Source organism: Molossus molossus, unplaced genomic scaffold (assembly GCF_014108415.1).
Source record: "Molossus molossus isolate mMolMol1 unplaced genomic scaffold, mMolMol1.p scaffold_m16_p_4, whole genome shotgun sequence".
NCBI classification, from domain to species: domain Eukaryota; kingdom Metazoa; phylum Chordata; class Mammalia; order Chiroptera; family Molossidae; genus Molossus; species Molossus molossus.
In genome coordinates this window covers 121,898,357-121,924,875 of record NW_023425377.1, presented here as the reverse complement: position 1 = coordinate 121,924,875, position 26,519 = coordinate 121,898,357, and the positions used below count along the sequence as shown (strand labels likewise).

At 42.5% G+C, this 26,519-nt stretch overlaps 1 protein-coding gene across 1 annotated transcript in view; it reads left to right on the top strand.

The window, feature by feature from the left end:
* The first annotated feature begins 1,673 nt into the window (after positions 1–1,673).
* LOC118643995 (putative 60S ribosomal protein L32') overlaps positions 1,674–26,519 on the top strand; it is a 41,692-nt gene continuing 16,846 nt past the window's right edge. The window contains exon 1 of the mRNA XM_036282286.1: positions 1,674–1,723. Within this exon, the coding sequence (XP_036138179.1) occupies positions 1,674–1,723 (50 nt within the window). The remainder of the gene's footprint in view (positions 1,724–26,519) is intronic.

The window sequence follows — 26,519 nt, the reverse complement described above, 5'->3', positions numbered from 1 at the left end:
AATATGAGATCGAGGAGACAGAGCCCAAAACCATCCACAGCCCTGAAGATGAATTACTATGATTTCTACAACAGTGTACATGTTTATGAGAATACAAAAACCCATGAAATCTAATATTTTTCATTTCTAGCCAATAGGAAAAATAACATTTTATACATATGAGTAACGGAAAGCATGTTAATAAAAATACCCTAACATGGAGACCTCTCCGCTGTCTGCTCACTTGGACCTGCTCCGAGTACTAAGTGTGAGCAACCCAAGGAATGTTTTCCTCAGGTCTACGTCTTGCTTTAACGCCAGTAGAGTAATACCTTGGTATTCTGATAATAACGCCTTTAACAGTACATCTATGACAAGGAAATTGACAAGATAAACTGAAACAAAGAATTAATTAAATAGGTTAAGAGAATACATGAATATGTCATTAATAAATAAAACTAAATATATCTTATTTACTAGCCATTGCCACAGTAAAAAATATTGAAAAAATAATAAATTTTTTATTAGTAAGTGATAGTCTTCTATTTAGATATAAACTTCATGAGGACTAGATTAGGAGAAATTAAGAAAGTTACAAATGCTCATAGAAAAATTTAAAATAAAAGGTTAATAAATTGATATATATACTATATTCTTAGCTAGAAATACTGATTGTTATGAAAATATCTGATCTTGCCAAGTTAGTTTATGAATTTAACATATTTCAAATTAAAATCCCAGTTTTAAATAAAGTGTGTGAAATATTTCTAAATTCATAAGGATATATAAGCAGACAAGAATATAAAATTTTATTCTGAAGACAAATAAAACTACTATGTTGGAGAAAAAAAAGATAGAAGTGATGAGGTGAATGCAACCTACCTCATATTAAGATCTACTTTAAATATTTAACATGAAATCATACTATGTCAAGAGAAATAACAGTCAGTGGAGAAACATTGTGAGTTTATGAACAGATACAACTTTAAATAATTTTTAGCAAGTCATGAGTAAAATTTGAAAATATAATAAAGAATAAGTAATTGTGAAAAGAATCAGAATCAATATATCCTATTAGAAAATCCTGACTGCGACGTGAGAGGAGAAACAATAAATATGTGTATGGAGGGGATGGATTTTTAAAAAGTGAAAAACTCAAATGACAGGACAAAGATGTTATAATAGTTCTTACCTGGTGAAGAAATAACATTTATCTTGTTCTATGAAGCCACGTGACACAACTAGTTGAAGAACATCCATGTCTATTTTTCAACTTCCTTAAAATAAAAAAGAATGTGTTAGTTAGCTTGACCATGGCCTTGGGATTATATATATACGTGTATATGTATATCTGGAAAATACATAATTACATGTTAAATTACATATTACATAAACAACTCAGGAAGAAGTGACAGTAAATGTCACTGCATGAATTTTCAAGGACAAATAAAAATTAAATATTAAAATAATAAAACGCTTTTTGAAAGAGCAGTCTTGTTTTAAGTAATTATTAGACCATTTGTGAAGGTCTCAGAACTTTTCGAGGGAAACGTAGCTGTGGCCAAGTCCTCCCTGAGACCTCCTGCTGGGGTGGTGCTGAGCAGATGGCTTGCTAAAGCTAGCCAAATTCGCAGTGAGCTGTGTGGGGTGAGGACTACATCTGATTAGACGAGTCACAAGAGCTCAGTACCGTAATGCCGGCAGAAAAGCGTTTCGAAGTCAGGCACACGATATTGAGAGTCAGGTAGGTGTACGACCATGAGTGCAATATTTCCAGTCTTTACTATTTATTTTTATTAATTGTGGACAGTATTGCAGGTGTCCCCCATTGTCCACCCATTTGCCCCCCCTCCACCCAGCCCCTGCCCCACCCCAGGCCTTCACCACACTATTGTCTGTGCTCATGGGCTATGCATACATGCATATATGTTCTTTGGTTACTCTCTTCCCCTCCCCCCCATCTTTCAGGGCTGCCATGATTTATTTATAAAGCATAACCATTGTGAAACTGTGAAGTGTGGAAAGCACTGGGTATCACACGATATGTCTTTAACTGTACAAGTGCATACACGCTATAAACAGTTCTCTGTTCAGGTGCCTATGATGGACTTTTAATCTCACATCTTTCTACTGTCGGTAAATTCACGTTTACTATGGAAATTTTCACTTTGCAATTTCCTGACTCTTGCACGCGTAGGTTCTCAATGTAACGTTCCAATACCAGATCTGAATGACTCCACGCCACGGATATTTCTATCTGCTCAAAATGTTTCTCGAATGTCACAGTTAACCTTTAAAAAAACATAGTTGAGGTGGACCAGAAAAAACTACACAGAAACTGTAAGAATCTGCTCTATTGATTAGCAGCCCATCTCTAGGAATAAACACCCCCGTAGTGACAGAAGGTGGAAAATTAATGATTACATGTGTAAAATGTGTGAAAAAAACTCAGATTGTCGAGGAAATTTCCAAATGATCCAGCTTGATCGTCAAGAACTGAGATAAAAATACAAAACTGCACATGAATAAGCTTTCCCTGCCTTGCAACAAAGGAAGAAACACCTCGGAGATCATTTGTAGGCACGTGAATATAGCTGCCGGATGAGGGAACTTCTGAGATATCACTGTGCCCCCCTCCCGGAGGATCCGGCGTGAGCAACTCCACGCGGCGTGCCCTCAGGTGGACACGATGCTGTTTGTGTTCTGCTTAATGGATTAAACCAGGAAAGGGGTAGAAAGGACTGGATCCTTATGGTTTATCATGTGTATAAGTAAGCCTCCTGTTTGGAGACCCGGGGGTGGCTCATTGGAAACGTTCAATTTTAACCACGGAGGCTCCTAAGTGTTTACCTGGAGCCTAGCCAAGGCCTTGGAAGAACCCTAGAAAGGACGTACCTGACAATCGACACTGTTTACAGAGTTTGATGACCAGCCCGGGGCTCCCTGGCTCACTTGGCCAACTGCTTGTCTTACCACTGGGTACCATTCCCCTGCCTCCAGTCCCACACGCTCGGGAGAAACATGTCATCTCTGTATCCCTCCCACTCATCATGCAAGTGATGAGGAACTTGAAGAGGCCTCTCAAAGCCAGGAACATGTGTGTTGGGGCACAGTTTCCCCAAGTTGTCGATGGGAAAGGAAAATACTCATTCTCAGAAATTATTCATAATTTTTAAAATTTAAAATACATTTTTTTTTATTTTCCTTCAGCCTGTTTCCTGACTTAAATGAAAGTAGAATATTTATTGATTTTTTCATGAAGAAAACAAAGTGTGTGTGTGTGTGTGTCAGTGTGTCTGTGTGTGCTACATTCCAATGAATTCAATGTTTTAAACATTCAAAACTTTTGACAGTAAGTTCTAATAAGGAACTTCAGAGTCTATTTTGTTCAAGTAGAATAAATAACTGCTGAGTTTTATCACCAAACCCACCCTAGGCACCAAAAGAGAAGTGCCTGGTTTTAAAAAATATATTATTTTAGTCATTACCACCCTATAAATATTCACTGAAGGCACTGAATTCACAAATATAAACAGAAATGCAGGCTGCTATCCTTTGCCGTTCTAGACTTACATCAGCTAGGGAAAAACTATAGAATGCATTATCACATACTGATCATTGAATGTCTGTTCTTTCCAAACAAAATAATAAGGTGGGCAGTAAAGGCTTGCTGTGTCCCCTTCCCACTCTCTCGGGTGTCACCCTCCTTCCCTTCAGATAGGGCAGAGTCTTGGTTGCCTAGTGACAGGCTCTTGCATCAGATGCCAGGCTTCCCATTGCCTTTCTGGCCCTGGGGCCAGGCGGGGGACTCCACTCTGCTCTCTCCTCTAACCGCACTCACAGCGCCAAACACTTACCCACTGGGCTGCCCGTTATTGCAATTCCGAAGGAAGATTTAGAAATTTGAAACAAAATCACAATCATTGCTCCCAGAATTTTAGATCCAGTAAAAGTGGGAAAATATATGTATGCAAATAAGCATAATCAATTAGAAAATAAGATCAAAGACATGGTTGAAAACAGAACAGGAGCTAGAAATGAATCAGGGATGAGGGGAGATATGCTAACACCGGTAAAAGCAAAGCAAACCCTGGAGGCAGAAAGATTCAAGATGTACAGGAGAAACACAGTTACGTAGCTGGCGGCGGGGAACACCCGAGGCATGTCTGTGAGAGCACCCTGGTTTTAAATCATGAAAAGCCTTAAATATCATGGTGGAGCCTTTTCTATGGGAAAAGATGGGCAAAGATTTTTTTTTTTTTTTTTTTATCCTCACCTGAGGACATTTTTTTGATATTTTGTTCAGATAGAGTGGGAGGGAGAGAGAGAGAGAGAAACATCGATGAGAAAGGGACACATCGAGTGGTTGCCACCCACACGACCCAATCGGGGCTGGGGACAAACTGCAACCGAGGTACCTGCCCTTAGCGGGAACCGAACCTGGGTCTCTCTGGACCGCAGGCCGACGCTCCAACCGCTGAGCCAAACCGGCCAGGGCTGGGTAAAGATTTTTAAGCAAAGGGTAGACAAGATCAAATTTATGATTTAGTAAGATTATTCTGGAAAACTGGTAATTAACTCGAGCAAATAACACAAAAATAAATGTTATCAAAATATTTTATAACTGTTTTGATAACAGCTAAAATGAAGGTCCAAACTAAGTTACTAGTGGAAGAAAAAATGTATGCGATAAATGTGAGAAATATTCAAAAGGCAAATCCAAAGCAGGAAACTCAGAACAGTTTAATAAACTTCACAGTCCCAGTAAACTTTCTATATAACTACGGTGAAGCCAGGCTTACATGTTTGGTTATGATGACATCACATTACCTCGAAGAGCACCTAGCACATAGCAGGTAATCAATAAAACATTGTGGAATCAGCCCTGGCCGGTTTTCTCAGTGGTTAGAGCATCAGCCTGTGGACCAAAGGGTCTTGGGTTCGATTCTGGTCAAGGGCACGTACCTTAGTTGCAGTTTGGTTCCCAGCCTGGTCAGGGTCATGCAGGAGGCAACCAATTGATGTGTCTCTCTCACATCGATGTCTCTCTCTCTCTCTCTCTTTCTCTCCCCCCCCCCTTACCTCCCTCCCACTCTATCTGAAGATAAATGGAAAAATATCCTTGGGTGTGGATTAAAAAAACAACTGTAGGATCAATTAATCAAAACTATCTTGATATCAATGAAGTCTTTATACTAAATAATATCTAAGTCTCTTTCAAAACCAGAATTGTATCAATTATAACCTGATATTCTATTGATATTCTAGTTCTTGGTCAAATGATTCAAAAAAATTAATCACTGTCACAAGGTGATATTGAGTGTATACACTAGGCACTGTTTTAAACATTATAGCGTAAAGATAGCTTTTTTTTATTATTCTTTAGTCTGCAGGAAAATTGCATACCACTTAGTGAGGCAAGTAAAGCATTTTTATTGAATGCAGTATATAAAGTAAAAATTTTAATGATAAATACTATTAGTAAATATTTGAATAAAAATCATGAGTTTCACGAGGTAGACGGTTCAAATCAGGGGTATTTGAGTCATGTTGGCACAAATGAGTGTCTTTATCACCATCTTTTCAGCATACATTTTTCCTAACGGTGCTCATGAGCTTTCTTTCTTTCTTTCTTTCTTTCTTTCTTTCTTTCTTTCTTTCTTTCTTTCTTTCTTTCTTTCCTTTTTGATATTTTGTTCAGATAGAGTGGGAGAGAGAGAGAGAGAGAGAGAGAGAAACATCGACGTGAAAGGGACACATCGAGTGGCTGCCACCCTCACAACCCAACCAGGGCCGGGGACAAACTGCAGCCGAGGTACATGCCCTTAGCGGGAACCTAACCTGGGTCTCTCTGGACCGCAGGCCGACTCTCTAACCACTGAGCCAAACCGGCCAGGACTTGAGTCCACTTTCTTACCAAAATAAAACCTCAGGAAACTTTTGAAACTGTTTTCTTCTTCTTCAATTATCATTTTGTTAAAGTATTTACTTAAAACCTTGAGTGGTTATAAGACATTTAGGAGACATAGAAAATGTCAAAGGCGTTGTTGAAGTATTCCAAACGCTAATCTTAGTTTAGAGGGTGCAAAAAAAGAGAACAGGAGACTCCAGCTTCCATGTCCTCCAACAAAAGCACTGATGGGACAGATGTCATGAATAAGATCACCTCTAGGAGACCGCTGGAGTCCACTTAGGAAGGTTCAGCAACACCATGGAGCAAAAACCAAACAAAGACCCAGATAACTTCATCTGATGCATCGTCCCGTTCCCCAAGCCTACACTGCTCAGCTCCAAGAAAACACTTCTAGCTGGGGAGAGTTCCTCTCACCAGGAGAAGAAGGGCAGGATGAGCAACCAACTTCTCTGCCCTTCGTGGGACTCTGCCCAGAGACCCCAACATACACCCCTTACACTGTGACAATGTTATATGTCAATTACATCTCAATAAAGCTGGGGGGAATGTACTTTCCCATCTAGTCATTTTATGATCCATTTTCCTGACAGTTTTTGAGTAAGATATTAAAAGTAAAATCCACATTGCCAAAAAATAATAATAATAACAATCTTTTATTCCTGGGCAAATCCACATGGAATTGTCACAACATATTTTATAATCCTGTAGCCTGGCCATCAAAATAGATGAAATAGTGGCTACTCACTGGTATCTCTATGGAGTTTGATTTATTTTAATCCATCAGGACACAATGGAGTAGCTCATGAAACCTCAGCAGATGTACACCTTCCCCAAGCTATGTCCTCCGTGTAGCTGGGGTCTGTTCCGGTCTACCTCCTTCCGTAGAAACAAACGCTCACCGTCATGTGTCAGGCACGCAGGTGCTGAGGACATGTTGTTAAAGCAGAAACCCTGCCTTCAGAGGATTTAGAGTCCAGGTCAAGACATTTTCCCCAAAGACTTTTCCAAGTCACCAAGAACCCTAGATAACCGAGTTCACAGTCAATATGATTTCAGAATTTCTCGCGGCTAGTTTTCTTAAAATGAAAATGCAGCCTCTGAGGTAAGTCCACACAAAATAGAATACCTGATTGCACAGAAGTTCTGCTACTTTCTGGAACTACAGAGAGTCAAACAACCTTTTAAAACAATAAATCACTAGAGCAAACAAATGAGTATGATCTGAAATTCCTTTAGCTTAATTCCAGACCTGGAATGACATTCAGTCCATTATTTAGAATTAAGTATGAAATTATACAGCACAGGAGGTCACTAGAAAGCCAGTAAATTCAAAGTGTCTAACTTGGATCTCAGCTGGTTTATACAAAAAGAAAATATTAAGTGTATCTACCTTATTGAATAGTATCAATAACCATCATTAAAAGACGACACACATATGTTTAGGTGAATATGTTTAACATGTATCCTGATATATATTAGTATATATCCTGATACACTTGTGTGTGTGTGTCTGTGTGTGTGTCCAGGTAAACTGAAGACTTACAAGGAAGAGTGTCATAAGCACCAGAAGAAACAGCACACAGGACACCTAGTGCATATTTTCCAGAAGTAAATTGCGGGATGTCATTCTGCTGACAGCCTGTTTGCAATGTTTCTGGACTCTCTCCCAAGCAGCCTTAGAAAACCCCGCAACAGTGTTGATATGCAGTGAACAACTGCACGGATTTTTATTTATTGTTGTTCCCAAGACACAAATTGACAAGTGTCTTGCTTAAGAAGAAACCTAGTATATCTCCAGGTAACGACCTTCAGATGTACATGAAGTGCTGGCCTTCGGAAAGGGTTCCAAGGGGTATGACAACAGAAAAAAATCCAGAAATCCAAACAGGCACAACTTATAATAGGGTTTGAAATCCAATGAAAGGAAGAATTTGCATGGACTGTAACCACTATCCAGTCATTTGAAACACACAGCCTCCCATCCTTATCTACAAATGGCAACGCGCAATCTTGACTATGACATCATGCTGTAGTTATGGCTTGTGTCTGGCTTCACTAAGAGAGATGCCTGAACTTCCCTTTGAAGTTGGAAATGCCCTGGGCCCTATAGATTATTTGCTGGAATCTGGCAAAGCTCTGGAATATTTATATTTTCCAATATTAAAAGACATTTAGCCACCCAGCCCCCCTCCTCGTTTGTGGTCCCAAGTGTCATTCCTGGTATTTCCCATACGCATCACTAGCTACCAGCAAGCTGGTTTCGTTTTCCCTAAAATGTCTTCTGCACTTCAGCACTTGGAGTGTTGGCGGCCCGCGGGCTGACTTCCCCGCGGTACCCTGGCAGTGAGGACCCCCCGGAGGAGGAACGAGACTCAGGAAGCTGGGACTGACAAGGGGCAGGAGGAAGGCATGGCCCCCGGCGTGCCCCCTCTGCGAGGGAAATGCATGCGTGTCCGCAGACTCGCGTGTGCGTGGAAAAGAACTGTGTGTGCAAGCTGTTTACTTGGCACACAGAGGAAATAGAATTTCAAAAAAGGTCATTAAATGTTTCGGACATTTGCAAATACTTAGATTTGGATCTAACCTTTCTCACATACTCTCTGAAGGCAAAACTTAGTTGAACTGGACATTTTTTTATTTATGAACATTTCAGGTCTTTAAAAAAAAATAAAACTGAAAACTAGTAGTTTCCTATTAAGATTCTGAACGTAAACTTACATGGATGAAAAGGACTACGTTTGGATCAAGTTTGATGAAGCTTTTCAAACATTTGTGGACCTTCGTACAGTCTTCCTCACATGTGGGATCAGTGGTGAATCCAGATACCGGGGGCAGCTTTTTGAAAAGGTCTCAAAAATAATAAGACCTGTGGGTGTTGCATTTGCATCATTAACGGTACAAGGTCCCCGCCCACATTTACCAGTGGCTTCCTCGCAGCCCTCCGACTGCTGGATGCGCTCCGCCCGGTGTACCCATCGCCTGGCGTCCGGACCTTGAGTTTCCTGGGACATGAGCTGGAATTAGGGCAGACCAAGGACGTTTCGTGCCGTTGCTAGTATACTATTTTTGTTCCCCCATGACCATTGTTTTTCAGGTGTAGAACTAGAAAGAATACTGAATTCAGAGGCCAAAATCCTGCAGACGATACAAAATAAATTATTTCTAAATAATAATGACGATCGATAACTTTGTGACACAGAAAGTGTCAAAGAAGAGTCTCGGGGTTTCAACATTTTGTTTTGTAAACATAGGGCCCCCACAGGGACTCAGGGATGAATGGGTAGAAAAAAGAAAACGGGTTTCATTTTAAAACGGGTCTCCACCCGGTCCGGCGACAGGCAGTGGATGCCCGGCGGGCTGGAGGGAGAGTCTGAGAACGATGAGCCCGGGTCGGACAGGGGCCCACGCTCGCCGAGACCAGCGCCAGGAGCGGGGCTGCCCTGCGGCAGCATCTCTGCCCAAGACAACGCTGCTGCCAGCGGTGCCAGCCCCGATTCGCTCCCCTCCCTTCTCACTGACTCTGTCACCCGTGGAAACAAGTGCACTCTTATTTTCACAGCTGGGGAAATCACTGTCGAAGTCTACTTTGAAAGTTATAAAGTACCCCTTGTCCCCCTTCCTAAATGGACTTTCAGCGATACTGTTTATACTTGAATAGAAGAGTGAATGGGTTATAAAAAATGAAATAAAATAAAATAACAGAGGAATAAAAGGCTTTGCCAGTACATGTGCTCAGATATGACTTCCAATTTCCATAATAAAAAGTGAAGTCTCTTCCACAACAGTGTCAACGTGGCCCCCTAAGCTGGACGACGCCCCTGGGGCTGCGCGGACAGCTGGACCGAGGTCGCTGAGAGTAACTCATCGTCAAAACTTCCGCACCTTTTACAAAAGTCTTCATCTTGACTAATAGGTGGCTATTTATTCGAGGAAAATGATTAGGGCAGACTTCTAATAATAGGGAGTTCTCAAAGCTCACTTTGGAAAAGACTGATATAAGAAGAAAAATATTATTCCATGAAAAGAATATTAATCACAATATTAATTCTGATACTAATATAATAGTAACACTGGGAAGCGCTCACATTTACCACATCCTTTGTGTCACTGTGCTAAACGGTTTATATGTAAGAATTTATTTAACGCTCACAATATTAGCCTTAATGCATTGTATTATTATCATAATTTGAGAGAAAAGTAAGTAAATCATTTTTCTAAGATGATTCATCTAGTTGAGTTTATGATTCAAACACAGGACTCTGACCCTATCATGTCTTCAACTGCAAAGATACAGCGAAGTCACAGTAAGAGAAAGCTATCATATTTATATCCGACAAGATATTTATTAGATCAGCATTGGAATAAGGCGCACAATTGTGAAACTTGTGAATCTCGGTTTATCCTCTCGAGAATGTTTTCTTGAATGCCTACATGTGCTAGCCTCTAAGACAGGTGCTATAAATACAACTAGGAAAAGATCCAGGGTCCACCTTGCACAGAATCTACAGTCTAGTCTATTTCTGGACATCGATGTTAAACTGAGACCTATGTGAGTGAGGAACAGTATAGTAACCATAGTACGTAACTATGGTGAAGTCAGTTACTGCATAGTAAATAATATAGTCATTCCTAAACTGCACAAAAATTACAATTTAATGGCCTCACGTTAATGCAGAAAAGAACACACACAAATCACGAGAGCTTCCGCCTGGACGACTAGCCAGTACTCTCTTCTTGCAAGGACGCCAGGATGCTAGGAGGCAGCAGCTGGGATTCCAAGTAACGAAGCATAAATGAAAAGCAACCAGAGGCAGACAGCGATGGACAGTCCAGGCTGTTGGTTTCCCTCCATCACTGCCTGAACTTAGTGAGGCAAAGATCATTCCAGAGCTGCTGAGTTCTTCGCCTGTCACCTGGTGAATTCCATTGTAAACAAAGACAGCACAACTACCACCTTGCAATGCCTGGTTTACTTAGCTCTCCTAGTCCATCTTCAGGAGGGAAGGTGCTCATATACACGTAACTGAATCACAAAGAGCTATAACTAAGGAGGAGAAATGGGGTTCCTGCTCTTGCTTCTCAACAAACACAGTTTGGGGAGCACTGCACAGGCATTCCTACATTGAGGGTTTTGCAATTTTAGTTGTAATCTTGTGGTACTACTAACATGTTACAAATATTTACTTTCTCGGTGTCACTCACACAAAGTAGAAATGCCCATGCAATCTTCCAAGCTTTGTAAATCCTCGTAGTTTTTTTTTTATTAATTAATTAATTTATTTTTGTTACAGATGTTTCTCCTTTTTCCACCACTGATTCCCCCCTCACCCTCCCTCCCTGCCCTGTACCCAGCTTTATTGTCCATGTCCACTGTTCATGCACACATGCATATAAGTTCTGTGGTTTATCTCTCCACCACCCCCTCTTCTGGGGATTGTCAGTCTGTACCCCACTTCCACGTCTCTGGGACTACCCCATTACTCAGACTGTTATGTTCACTATATTCCACAAATAAGTGAGATCATATGAAACTTGTATTTCTCTGCTTAACTTGTTTCACTTAGGATAATACTTTCCAGGTCCCTCCATGTCATCTCAAAGGATAAAAGATCTTTCTTTCTTACAGCTGCATAGTACTCCATTGTATATACATACCACAGCTTTTTTATCCATTCATCTACTGATGGACATTTGGGCTGTTTACAGATCTTAACTGTTGTCCATACTACCTAAAGCAATCTATAGATTCAATGCAATCCCCATCAAAATACCAACGACATACTTCACAGAACTAGAGCAAATACTTCAAAAGTTCATATGGAACCAAAAAAGACCTCGAATAGCCACAGCAATCTTGAAAAAGAAGAACAAAGTTGGAGGGATCACATTATCAGATTTCAGGTTATACTACAAAGCCACTGTACTCAAAACAGCTTGGTACTGGCACAAGAACAGACATATAGACCAGTGGAACAGAACAGAGAACCCAGAAATGGACCCAAGATAATATACTCAATTAATATTTGACAAAGGTGGCAAGAGCATACAGTGGAGTAAAGACAGCCTCTTTAATAAATGGTGTTGGGAAAATTGGACAGCTACATGCAAAAAAAAAAAAGAAACTAGACCATCAACTTACATCCTACACGAGAATAAACTCAAAATGAATAAAAGATTTAAATATGACTCATGAATCCATAAAAATCCTAGAAGAAACTGTAGGCAACAAAATTTCAGACATCGTATGCAGAAGAATTTTCACTGATACATCACCTAAGGCAACAGAAACAAAGGAGAAAATGAACACATGGGACTACATCAAACTAAAAAGCTTCTGCACAGCAGAAGATACAATCATCAAGATGGAAAGGCAACCCACTCTATGGGAGAGCATCATTGCCAATGATAAATCCTCAGAGTTATTACTAATGAATACATTTCCACAGGGTAGGACCTAAAAATGATGGTAATACACACATGCTTCGATGCATATCTACCTTTCTTTTTGAACCAGAATTGGAGTTAGAAAAATACATATAGCGAGAATGAATTTTTTGACACATATAGATTGAATCATCAAGGAGTTGTCATTTTTAGCCCTTCATCCATAATCACTCATGACGTGTCATTCACTGGCACCGTGCCCAATGACCCCCAACTAACTTTTGCCAAAGAGGCTTAGAGAACTCTCTCTTTTCTTTTGGGAAAATTGAGCATCAGCTGAGAGGTTGCTTTGGTCCAAAGGGTTAAAAATCCCCTAGCCTAACCTCCTGAGGGATTACATAGCTCCACACAGAGCATGTTAAATGTGCAGTTGACCAAAGCGTGCAGAAAGAAAAAGCATCTGCCCAGAAAGTACCCCATCCCCACAAGTATTAACCCCCCCCCCCCCATGCACCGAACGCCCTGCTGCAGCCCTCGACCTGCAGCGGCACACGAGCAGCCTCCCTTCTTCACAACGCGGCCTGCACAAACAGAATCCGAACGCTGGCTGCGGCCGAGTGTAAATCTCCACTTCAGCCCACCAAGACAACACCGTGCCCTTGCCAAGTCTCAAAATCCCAAGCACACCTAGGAGATGAGTAGAAATATAAATTGAAGCTCCTTTATGTTTAAGCTCTTTCCTTTATGGCTTTTATTCCCACAGATGGATTAAATTTTACTACTGGGGAAGAACATTCTTTCTTAGAAACCTACTCATGTAACAAAGTTCAAGTCCCATTTCTCCTTCATTTGCTCTTTGGGGCTTCTACTTAATATCCACGGCCCTCTTCGAATGTGAATTTAGCAAATTTGTTCACTTGGGTAAGTTTGGGTTCCAGGAACACCAGGGGGCTCTTTGGCCTTGTGTTTACCTTTAAGGTCAAAGCTATGGGAAGCCTGTCCCACAGCTTCTTCCTGAACATGTTGGCTCATTTAGTCCAAGGGTTCCCTATTCCCTGGGAAGCTGCTCCTTCCAAAGTCAATTTTAAGGTTAAGCAAATATTAGTGCATCTTGCAGAATGTTCCATGTGCTTCCTTTGATTTCTTTTACATGCAAAATCCGAAGACAGTGTCATGAGTGCTTTAGAGAAAAGTAACACTGTGCTTCTAACAGGCCAATTTTCCTGTTAGATATATTTGTCCACGTGCCAAGGTGAATGGATCTTAAAGATGGATTCAGAAAACTGTAACCGATGAGAGCATAATCCTAGATTTTTGTATCCCTAGAAAACACTGATGTACAGACCAGAAGCTCCAAATCTCCCAGTCTCTCATTTTCTACATTTTCTATTACATTCACACACACAAAATGATTGTGATTGCTCCTGACAACAGAAGGCTATAGAACAGTGACTGTCCATCTTGAATGTTACCAGAATCTCAATGGTACTCCAGTCCATGAACTTGGGTTTGTCTGCCTCTAGCCTATATTTTGGGCAACTAGACCCAGTTCTTTTCAGTTGATAATAACAGATTACCTAATTTACAAAAAAAAAAAAAAAAGTTTTCTTCACTAAAAGTTGGTTCATGCTTTATTTTAAAATATTGTCACAGATTATTGTTTCTTGAAGTTTCTAAAGAAATTATTACATACTGAATAGCGTTTAACAATTCTAAACCATGAAGAATGCTACTTATAACAGTACCGTCTACTTCTTAAGATCAAGAGCTCTTACACTAGTAGATTATAAATGTCCACATGCAGTGTGTGGCAAAATAGGTTTGCAGTTGTGAGTATGTGAAATAGTGTTTATTCTTGTATTATAATTTACTAATTCTTACATTATTTTCTATGCAAACAACTGTAAACTTACTTTTGCCCTACCCTATACATAGATCGATATATAGACACACATATATACATAGAACATATAGATGTACATATATATATCTCCATATGCATGTATATCTGTATTATTAAAGCACATGTTTCTATAACTTTAATTGATACTTTAATAAGCATGCTTATATCATGAGATGAATGCATACTAATATTTTAGTACGATACGTATTTTATCACATATTTTTACTCACAGAAGACAGTTCAAAATTCAAGTGTTTTTAATATTTAAAGCTGGATGACCTTGTTTAATGTCTTTGTGTTGCTAGTCATCGCAGCCCCTTGGTCATTCCTGAGCCTCGTTTACCAGTGCTACTTTTTGAAATGTCACCGCCACATCCTTTAGATCAAGAAGGTCCTGCGCCACGTGTTCGCTGACGGTCTCACATTAGATACCAGGCGGGAAGGAAACCGGTAAGTCATCACGCTCAAAATACCCGTAAGCCGTTTCACTACTCACATACAATAGTTAGCAAACATTTCATATCTAGTTTTCAAATTGTGTTCAGCTCCATTTTTCTCATTATTCCTCGACTCACTTTTTCCTGGTGGCCATTTCTGAAGCATCGAAACATTTGCAAAGCAGCCCATTTATGACGCATTTTCCAGCCAAAATGTGCGCTTCGACATGTTTTACGCACAGGAACAAAAATGCAATCATTAATGCCAGTAAACAAGTTGTCCTTTATTCACGTTGAAGATCTCAGAGGAAGGTGGAAGGAAACTGTTTTTTTATCCTCACTCAAGGACATTTTTCCATTTTTTGTTCAGATAGAGCGGGAGGGAGAGAGGGAGAGAGGGAGAGAGAGAGAGAAACATCCACATGAAGGGACACATCGAGTGGCTGCCACCCGCACAACCAACCCAGCCGGGGACAAACTGCAACCGAGGTACGTGCCCTTAGCGGGACCCGAACCCGGGCCTCTGGACCGCAGGCCGGCGCTCCAACCGCTGAGCCACACCGGCCAGGGCCGGGTGGAGAAGACTTCCAGCAAGAGCTACTGCTGCACGGACTCGCGTGCCTGCTTGTGACTGATGCGCGGAAGAGGCTGTGCCGGGATCCGGGCTTTCGCACTGAGCGGGGTTGTGTCCTGGAGAAGGACCCCACGCCTGTCCTCGGTTTCCCCACGGTCACGCAGCAGACAGGCATGGGCTGTCGCAGGCAGAGCTGCTTCTGTAACTCCTCTGTCGGTGCAGGAGTTTGGGGTACACGCCCGCCCGCCGTGGCCGGACCCCGCGGACTCCCAGGGACACTCTCCTCGGCCCTGGAAACAGAGCCGAGGCCCTTCCGTAGCTGCCCCCGGTGTTCCTCGGGCCAGGCCGCGTTCCGCTGTCTCCTCTTGCAGCGACCGGCTAAGCCATGCCCGTGCCGGTGGGAAAACGAGAACCAAACTGATCACTTTGTTTATTTTCCCTCCACTTTTCTCCCAAGCCACTGACTCGAGTTCGCTCCATGCGCAATGCCCCATCGGGTCCCTTTCTGCTTCTACTTCTTTTTCTACCGCAGAACAAAATATTAAATGTTCAGATTCTTACATGAGTACATGTTATTTTGAGCTTTTATGAGACCATGAGTGAGGAAATGCGAATGTACGATTCCTGCAGGAAGCGCAGGCTGGCTGGACTCGAACAAGCATGTGCCCCAGAACGGTTTCTGCGTAAAGAGGCTTCGGAGACCCACTTATTTATAGTTTGGAAAACACCGGCACAAACCCCGGCGATAAAATGGCAGCCACGGTTTTTGTTTAAATCATCATCATCTACAAACTCTTCTCCCCCTCCGAAAGTCTTGGAATGTGATCCCTTTCAGAGCCAAGGTCAAGGGGGAAGATGGCGATGATGAAAGGAGCTGCTTATTGGTATTAGGTCATGTCATCTGGGGTGGTGATTAGCGTGCTAACCCGGATCTGTCATTGCCTGAGCAAATCTCGGAAACAGAGGACCGCCTCCAGGGCCTTGCCCACAAAGACTCATTACTCACTCGCGTTCCGGTCATGGATGCAAAGGCTCACCAAGTGTCTGCCCTCTCACGGTGTTTGATGAGCTACACAGAATAAATGATTTCTCAGATCCCTTCCTTCCTCCTCAGATCAGTTGATTATTTGCAGGTTTGCATCCTGTAGAGGAGTCTATTTCCATACTTCCTCTTTGGGAAGCTGTGTGGTGCACGGGGTCCGAACGCGACCTGCGGTGTGTCACATTTTCCAGATCGGCAGCTGGGAAGGGCCAGTGTCTCTGACACTGCGGACGGGGACCTTGTCCCTCGGAGTGAGCGCATGAAGGGGAGGTGCTCATGACTCGGTGGAGGCTTTTCCCAGCCTCCTGAGTTCACCCTGCCCTTTCTCTCCTGCGCTCAAGCCTGCGCCTCCGGTGCTCTGCCCTGTAAGCCGGCGCTCATGGACGATCTGGGGAACTCATTACACCGTGATTTATAAAGCTTGGTGTGTTGTTACTCCCAGGTGCATTTGAATTTTAACCCCATACACGGAGTCTTAAATCAAAGAAATGGCTCTTATAATTAACTTTAATAATTTATGGTCTCTGTGAGCAGGTGAGAGATGAATTTAAGGAGTTAGGAAGTGGGTTTCTCTTTGCCCCTGAAACTGTCTATTACTAGATGCTCACTCCCAATCGGTAATGATGACCATTTGGGCATCAAGTCATCCACACTATTTTCTATCTTGGTTATGGACATAGAGAAACCTTTGCCTAGGATCTCAGAAGAGGTGATGGTGAGGATTAAAGATTTTCATACAATGGTCAAGTCAGAGCAAGCAGAGGGCTGGCTCCCAAATCTGCACCTGCGCCTAAGGCCTTGGAGTTTTAAGATTCCCATGCTTCACCTAAAGAAAAATCTACATGTTTTTTATGCGCCTTATTCTCCAGTTTCCCCCCATTAATCAGAACGAGAAAGACATAAAACTCAAGGTGAACATCCATTCTCAGGGAGGCCCGCTGATCTTTTCTAGTTGAATGACGAACGAGAACAATACAGAAGAGGATCTTTTTAAATTGAATGTTGTGGAGAGTTGCGACGTCTAGGTATTAATTTTCTGCTCTTTTGATGTGTTAGCCTCTGAGACGGCAGAAGAAAGAAATCACAGGGGCTTCACCGCCGACCGAACACTGCCGTCAGCCTGTCTGTCTGTCAGCCTTCTGAGACCGAGGTGCTCCTGCGAGTGGACAGCCGGACCTTAAGAAGCAACGGTGGTGTCTGTGGCAAACAGCAATGAAACAGGACCGGTTAGGAAGAGCCCTTGGAGACCTGATGCAAGGCCATTCTTGCCCAAATGCCTCCACTTCAGAGGCAGAACTGAGATCTAACTTCTACAGAAGGAACCGAGTTGTCTAATTAAGAAAAGCCCAGTTTTATCAGTATAAGACGTTGTCCAGTACAGGGACTTTTACATCAATAGCACCATATGCACAAATAAGCTGCATTAAAAATCAGTCATCACCACTGACTGGCTCTGTGACCAGGAGATAGCCATGTCACAGCCTAGAGAGTCACCTTTCCGGATCACAAAATAGTGACAATCATGATTTTACCTACCTTACAGGGTGATTGTGAAAATTAAATAAGGTACTGTTTGGAAACTTCCTGACACATTTTAAATGCGCAACATTATCATTGTTGCTGGTGTTCTTTTACATCCTTATCTCCAAAGGTTAAAAAAAAAAAGAAAGAAAGAAAAAAAGTCAAAATGCCCCACTCATCAGCTGCCTTGAAGGAGAGAGATGCAGAGAGAGTAAAACATTGGTTTCTGGGAAAACAAGGGTAAACATAACACTGCGCCGTTAGTTCAGGTTTAAGGCTAAGACCGCTCCAGATTTCTCCACCTTTGAATGTTGAAACCATACTTGACTTTGGCATCAGGCGGTGTCATTTAATACGTTCCTACAGCCCTGCACGCTGTTGAGCATGCACTGTGTATTATTTTACGATGTTTGAGTTGGACTTGCGCTTTCTGGGTGCACGTACTTGCGTTTTTTTCGGATCCTTGTGAAAAGCTGGAGGAGCCTGTTTCCAATTTCATGACCGTTTATCACGAAATCCAGAATGACTGCAGCGATACCTACAGACCTACACACAGGAAGCTCTGAGCATTGGAATCGTCGTATATTTGCCCAGAAGTTCTGTTAAACCGGTTTTATGCTTATATAGATGAAGGTGACAGTCTGTGGGAAGGCATACGGTATTATACTGAGCTACAGAATGGAAACTAAAATCTTAATTTATGGAGCACAGCAGAATTTAAAGGGACGGTCATGTCGGTGCTTTCAGGAATCGCTTGCTTACTCGCACACTTACTGCCTCTTTAACGTTCTCACGTTCTCTGTATAATCACCCTCAGCTGCAGTTTTCATCCATGAACAGATTTACTAGAAGGAAAGAAAGTCAAACCATGGTTTTCACTTGGGATAGTTCGCTTAATCAGACCTAAAGTGCACTTTTCCCGGAAAATTTTCAAACTGGTTTGAAAATATTGCAGCTGTGAAGCAATTAAGGTATTTGGAGTTTTTCAAGCAATCTGCGTGAGTATAATCACAAGTGTCATTGTGTTAGGGGATCCTTAATGCTTAAAAGCAGCTTGTCACATCCTGAAAGATTCCTCCTTACGGACGAGTGTGGATGATCTGTGATGGAAACCTTCCTATTCCAATGACATGGTCACTCATTCACAGAGATATTTGACATAAATCTATATTTAAATTTACTTAACGCACCTCATTTACAATGTTAATTCAATAACTTTATATTTATTTTAGGGGCAGTTTTCTTCATTTTATCTATTTTATTTATTATCATTTTTTTCATCCTTACCTGAGGATATTTCTCCATTTATTTTCAGATAGAGTGGGAGGGGAGGAGAGAGAGAACCATCGATGTGAGAGAGACACATCGATTGGCTGCCTCCCACATGACCCCAACCAGGGCCAGGGACTGAAATGCAATGAAGGTATGTGCCCTTGACCAAAATTGAACCTGAGACTCTCCGGTCCACCAGCCGGTGCTCTAACTGCTGAGCAAAACTAGCCAGGGCTGCAATTTTATTTTATTATTTTATTTTATTTTCATCTTTACTGTTGAAAGTATTACAGATGTCCTCCCTTTATTACCCCATTGACCCCTCCTCCCTGCTGCCGCCCCCTCCTACCTCCCCACACTACTTCCTGTGTCCATGGGCTGTGCGTCTATGCATGTACTGTCCTTGGTTTATCTCTTCCCACCTCCCACCCCCCTTCCCTCTGAGGTTTGCCAGTTCACTCCCTACTTCTCTGTCTCTTAACATTTAAATTTGTTCTTCATTAATGTTATTTTGCAAGCAATTTTATCATTAAATTCTGAAGGTCTATGACATGATACCTTTAGCAATGTACTTCCCTCAGTGTGAGAAAGGCCGTAATACAAATACATTCATAGTAGCATTATAGGAGCCGGCTAATTTGGATAGAATCAAATGAAACTTTAGAACATAGCTGGAAAAAAGCTATAGGGCATACTGTCCCTGGAAAACTGTGTACTTGATAAAGAAGTTTACACAAAGTAGACAATAAAAATACTTACCCTATAAGGGCAATCCCAGCACAATTTAAAATTTTTACACTATATTGTGATAAAGATTTGCCTTAAAAATTTAGAAGTGCCTCATTCAATATCAGTCCTTTGTTGAAACTATAAGCCTAACCATCTATTCCCCCAACTTAAAATGCTTCTGTCATTGGCTTTGCCCTAAAACACACGCTACATCACGATTCTTGCCTCATTCTCTAACTCTGACCACACTGACATTCTTTCCAAGTCTCCTTCTCGCTTCAATACTCCGCTGCAATGTCCTTTGTGCACACAAAATGCCTTCTCTACTCCAGCTGACCCTGACCTTCCTGGGCAGGTAACTTCTTAATACCCTCAAGCATCCATTAACTTCATTGCTCCGGAAGCGTTTTCTAAAGCAAGTCGGCAGACAAGATTCTGCTATATAGTCTCATGGCCCCTTGAAATGCTGTTTCATATCATGTTTGACAATTTCAATGAATTATTTGGGTAATTATTTAATGCTTCCCTCCCACGGTGGAACATATATCTTATTAGATCAGAGACATCATCTGTTGCTACCACGTAGAGTATCGAACATATAATGGCTACTCAGTTGATATTCAACTATTATTGTTTTGATTTGACTACAAGTTGTGCTTCTAGTAGTGGATTAGCTCATATCAGACAAACCCTCGCATAGAAAATAATGATATAAACACCGAACATAATATGTATTTACACACACACACCTGGAGGCAAACAAGTTCCCTCATTTACAGCTTTTCTCCTGAGGGACATTTCAGTCATCACCAGAAAGGCCACCTCTGTGACAGCCTGACCTTGAGGGAGCAGAGGACAGACGTCTGGGCTCCCACAGTGGCTGCAAAGTGAAGGGGAAAGTCCCAGGAGACAGCAGCAGAGGCTGAGCCCACACACGGTGCGGGTCCATGGAGCCAGCACACAGACTGGACACAGTCCAACGGCGATGGAAGGAGAGCGGCTACTTCCGCTGCTGCCCCCTGCAGAGCCCAAGGGGAAACTGCAGCTCCGCAGGTTAACCACCAGCTTCCACAAAACTAGGCTCTATTTCAGCCTGGGATTCATATTCACTATAAAAATATCTCTGAAGCAGCAGCATTGATATTGATACCTGGTGGATTTGTAGGAGTTAGGAGGAGAGTAAAATTAGGCTTCTTTCAGGGAGGTAAAAGCACGTGTGAATGGCCAATACTGGGATAACCTGGCAGGTTGGAGACACAGCAAATACCAGTGGGGGCTGATGCACTGGGACAGGGAGGAAGAGAGGCTAGGTGATGAGTCCTAGTGCTAAGCAGGGGCAGATCATTTGGGGTCTTGTCACGTTCCTTGTTCTTACTTTATTCTAAGTATGTCTAAAGCCTTCAAAAGATTTTGAACAATGCAATGGCATGATCAGATGGCGTTTCAAATTATCATTCTGGCTACAATATTAAAAAACAAAGCACTGTTGTGGGTAGAGGTGGATAAAGATGAATCTCTCAATATTTCCCAACCATAACTGGCGGCAGATCGTAGGGCAGAACATAAAGACCCACGTTCAGGTTTCCGGCCTGAATACTCACAGAGCTGGTTTTCAAGATACAAAAACACAGAGACTGAGAAAACTTGGGGGGAAGATTAAATATTGACCACATTGATGTCACTTGACTATATTAGTCTTTAGTTCATAGGGGCTTACGGTGCACAGAGTGGAAGCCATCAATGTAGAAATGGTACCCAAGCCATGAGAACGGCCGAGAGTATGAGGAAGGGGACAGTGGGAGGTGAAGTGGACCCAAGAACAATCGCTGAGCAGCTTCAACGCGGAAGGTCTGGGGAGAGAAGGGACAGCCGAGAAGGAACCAGAGAACTGGGGATCGCAGGGAGCACGGGACAGCGGTGGGCATGCGGTGCCAGGAACGAGAGGGCGACAGGTGTCCTGGAGGGGGCAGAAGCGAGGACGGAGTAGTTGGTTGAACTCACCCTCCTGCAGATGACAATGATAAATGATCGACACTGTGTTTTAAAGAACGGACCGCATGGGAGAGCAGCCAGTACCGGACTCATCGGAAGGGAGCACCGGCAGAGGGCAGGACCTGGACCTGCCGAGGGTGGGCCCCGGCTCGAGCCAGGCTGCTGGGATTCCTTGATATGGGTGATATCAGCAGCATTCTGTGCATTTGGGTGTATTTATATACATTTCTTTAAATTTTTTAAATCCTTACCCGAGGATATTTTTTCCATTGATTTTCAGATAGAGTGGGAGAGAGGGAGAGAGAGACAGAGGGAAACATTGATGTGAGAGAGACACATCAATTGGCTGCCTCCTGCCTGACCCCAACCAGGGATATGGCTCAAACTGAGACGAGGTATGTGCTCTTGACTGGATCGAACCCGGGACTCTGGTTTGACAGCTGACACTCTAACCACTGAGCCAAACTGGCCAGAGCTACACCTTCTTTTAAAAGATGAGATTTTAGCCCAGCTGGTGTAGCTCGGTGGACTGAGCATGATCCCATGGACTAAGAGGTCCCAGTTCGATTCCCTGTCAGGGCACATGCCCAGGTTGCAGGCTCCATCCCCAGTAGGGGGCGTGCAGGAGGCAACTGATCGATGTTTCTCTCATCTGTTTCTCTCTCTCTCCCTTCTTCTCTATCTAAAATATCAATAAAAATGTATTTAAAAATAAATAAAGATGAGATTCTCTTGAGCATTTGAAAAAGCTGACTGGATCAATCCTAGAACAGTAAGAGTTGAGGATGCAGGAGAAACAATGCGTAATGGGTGCTCTCGAGTAGTAAAGGGTGATAGCCAACTGGACTTTATTATGCAGTGATCACATAATACTTACTAAACCACTGCATTTCCATGTACGTTACATTTCCTAACTAGAGACATCATTATACCCATCCAGTGTCCAAAAGGAACTCATAAGATAGGGTTAAAAACAAGAACGACAAGAACATAGGAGAGCTCGATGCAGTATACAATGCAAATGGCGACATTTCAGAGATTTTTCCCAGTCCCTTTATCCAAAAGTGTTAATAAAAGATCATAACAATGCTAAACAACACAGACTCCAGAGTCAGGGGCTAACAGTCCTACCCCTTAGGAAAGTCTCTTGGGAAAATTACTTCACCTCTTGAAGTCTCAATGTATCTCTGAAATCATAGTGATACTTGTGGTTTCCTGCCTCCCAACTCTTTTGTCAACCTGAAATAATCTAAGTTCCTGACCACAGTGCTTAATAAATATTTCAGCGATGCTGAAGGTGACAGATAATGATAGCTCTGAGATAAAACTCATGACTAGAAGAAATATATTTCAAAATGTATACACACATATTCACACAGAAGATTAGGAACAGAATAAAGTAATAAGTAGCACTGATTAAAGAAGTAATCATTTCCCTCTTAGGTTTGAAAAGAATACATAGTAACGTCTAGTAAGTGAAAGCAGTTTATGCTTTGAATGACATTTAATTTGAACTTGATGTTCATAATAAATAGAAGTTTGGGCTCTGAAGACAATTTCCCTGGCTTGAACTCTCAGTCCTGTCATGTGCTCCTTGTAAAACTTGGGATATGTATGAAAATCCTTGTGCCCCAGTGGTCTCGTCTGTGAAATGGGGATAGTCCTGGTATCTATGGGGAGAGAATTAAACGAATAAACACTAATGTGGCACAGACTAGGTAGGTGATTGCCAACCTTCTTCCCTCTTCCCAGACTCTCAAGATGACAGCTTAGCTTCCCTTTCATTTAGGCTGGGGCAACACACTGTGCTCCTGCCAGAGGAGTGTGATTCCAAGACTTCCCGGGTCGTCGATAAAACACCCAACGCAGCCTATTCCCCTTCCGTCAGTTTGCTGAACGCTTTAAGCAGGGCTGGAAAGAGCCAGCATCTTTGATCATCAGGTAAAAGGCTGCCCCCTAAAAACGCAATTGAACTGCTGCATGAATGAGAAATACACCTCGACATCGGCCCCTGGGCTCCGACAGGTGCTTCTCCGCACTAGCAAGGGTTTCCCTGGGTAATGGCACTGAGAGCAGCAGCTAGCCGGGCTTCGTGAGAGGTCGGCCAGTGCTCGCGTCAAAGCTACTGCTGGGCCTCCAGGGATCTGAATGCCAGAGACGGACTAGGGAAAGGATGTTCCAAAGAGCTAAGATAGGGTTCCTTAATTCTGAAAACAAAATTTGACCTTCAAGTCGAGCGTGGAAAACGTGTTCTGTGTTCCCCTGTCACCTCACTAGCAGGTTAGGTTTGCTAAAACAAGCTTCCAAGTCTGTTTAGACAGGTAGGCTCACAAGCTAGTGCTGTCAGAGGAGCCGTCTTATTGCCTCTGGCCATTTGGTCCACACTCTTCACCTACCACGAGGATCATCTTCAGTTCCGCAGGTCTCCAGACTGCGCATCTCTTCCCGGCATTGTCATCAGTTCACTCACTCATTTCTCTTCCTTGGGTAGAAGAAATAGGGTTCCCATGTACTTATATAAGCCATGAAAATGGTATTGCATGCATGTAGGTTAGCTATATATGACAATATGTCAAAACACTGAAGAATTAGCTCGTTTGTATCATATTTATAGAACACATATCATGGTAGGGCACCAGCTATCTAAAAACAAAAATAATTACTCATTTTGGTGTTATCCAATATCGTCCAAAGTACCATATATATATTTTTTCAATGAATGAACACAGTTTATTACTGAACTGCACTTTCACCTTCACACAGACTATTTCAAAGAATTGGAACAAGTGTGGGGTGGGTGTTGGGGGAGGGACAGATGCCCCTCAGGAGCCAGGACCCTGGCTGGCTTCCCACCATAGATATTTTTAAATTTTGTATATATTGATTTGAGAGAGAGAGATGGAAACATTGATTTGTCGTTCTACTTATTTTTATGCATTCTTTGGTTGATTCTTTTGTTTGTTTGTTTGTTTAATCCTCACCCAAGAATATTTTTCTATTTATCTCAGATAGAGTGGGAAAGAGAGAGAGAAATGGAGAGAGAGAGGAACATCGACGTGAGAGGGACAGATGTACTGGTTGCCTCCCACAGGACCCCAAATAGGGCCGGGGATGAACCACAACCAAGGTACATGCCCTTGGCCGGAATCAAACCCGCGACTCATTGGTCCACGGGCCGATGCTCTACCACTGAGCCAAACCGGCCAGGGCATCTTTGGTTGATTCTTATCTATGCCCTGACTGGGGATTGAACCAGCAACCTTGGCATATGGGGATGATGCTCTAACCAGGTGAGCTATCAGGCCAGGGCAGCACTATATAAATTTTAAATAAACAGCTTAAGCAGAAACTATTAGCTAGAACAGAGCTACACAAATGCTTATATTTTTTCCATATGGAGAGAAATTATCTACATTACAGCCAGTTTACTGTTCATTGCCGAGGATTATGTGAAGCAGACTGCATTGAAATTTTTTATTGCCTTTAGAAAATCAAACCTGAATTTTTATTTTTATTTTTTCAACAGAAGCTGTATATAGATTTAGCACATTCACTGAACCCTGTTACAGGCATTTTTTAACCAGAGCCAACAGCGGTGGCCTTTCTTCATCGTTCACTGAGTACATGGCGTGTGTTAACACAAGACACAGAAGCCGTAAAGGAACTCGCCCCCAGCTGTCCGTGACCTTGATATTCAGATATCCATGTTTCCACATCCTTTCCCAAAGCGGGGTGCAGGGAAGGCTTCCAGTGTGCATGTGCTTTTCTTCTTGTGCACGGAAGCATCCAGACCAGTGACTCAGTCTTCAAGTGACGGCCAGGTGACCACCAACTTCCTCGCTAAAAGGGATCCCTCTTCCGTTATAAGTATTTCCACTCCCATTTCTGTCTTTCTTCTCCCAGCTAAACATGCTGGAAATATTCAAGCGCACAGGGAAAACGATCCCGGGTCATTCTGCTTCAAAATCTCTGAGCTAAGTGATTTTTAATGACATCCCATTACCACAATGTGTGTTTGTTCTAAGGCAAAGGTTAGCAACAATGATATTAAACACACACACACATACACACACCCCTCAGGACCAGAACTGAATTTTCTTTATCTTTTTATCAAATGTGTGTCTTGTGCACTGTATAAAACTTCAAGTACCATTTGTTTCTACTCCCTTATTGAGTATGAATGTGTCTCATTTGAGGGCCCTATGTCAGCCACAAAAAATACAAATGTGAAAAGACAGAGCCCTATCTATGGAGATGGCAAGTGGACCAGGGAAGAGACAGATGTGGGCCTCAGTGCTTATTAGTACTATTGATTAATAATATTGGTTTGCGACAGTTACTTACACGCAGGCATGGAGGAAGCAGGAGGTCAGATAGCAGTGTGACCGTTCGACTGGGAGTGAAACCGGAGGGCAGAGAGGCATCCTAGTGGAGGAAGAGCACGCGCCAGTACAAGGCGACAGGCATCAGGACGTGCTGCTGTCCGGCGATCGGACGCTGGGTAGACCGAACAATGACTAGAGCGTGGACAGCGCGTCACAGGAAGGGGGTCCTACGTGACAGGTAAGCATTCTCATTTGGACAAAAAGAGATTCTCCTGAAGGATTCGTATCCCTTCTGCTTTTGCACGAAATGAAACAAAACAAATGCACATACATACACTATATTTCTCTGGAGAGAGTCTATTCTAGGAAGAGGCGGGGATAAAAGAGAAAGTAATTCTATGTGATGAAAAGATCCAAGGAGGAAGTATCAGGCCAGCGATAGGGGAC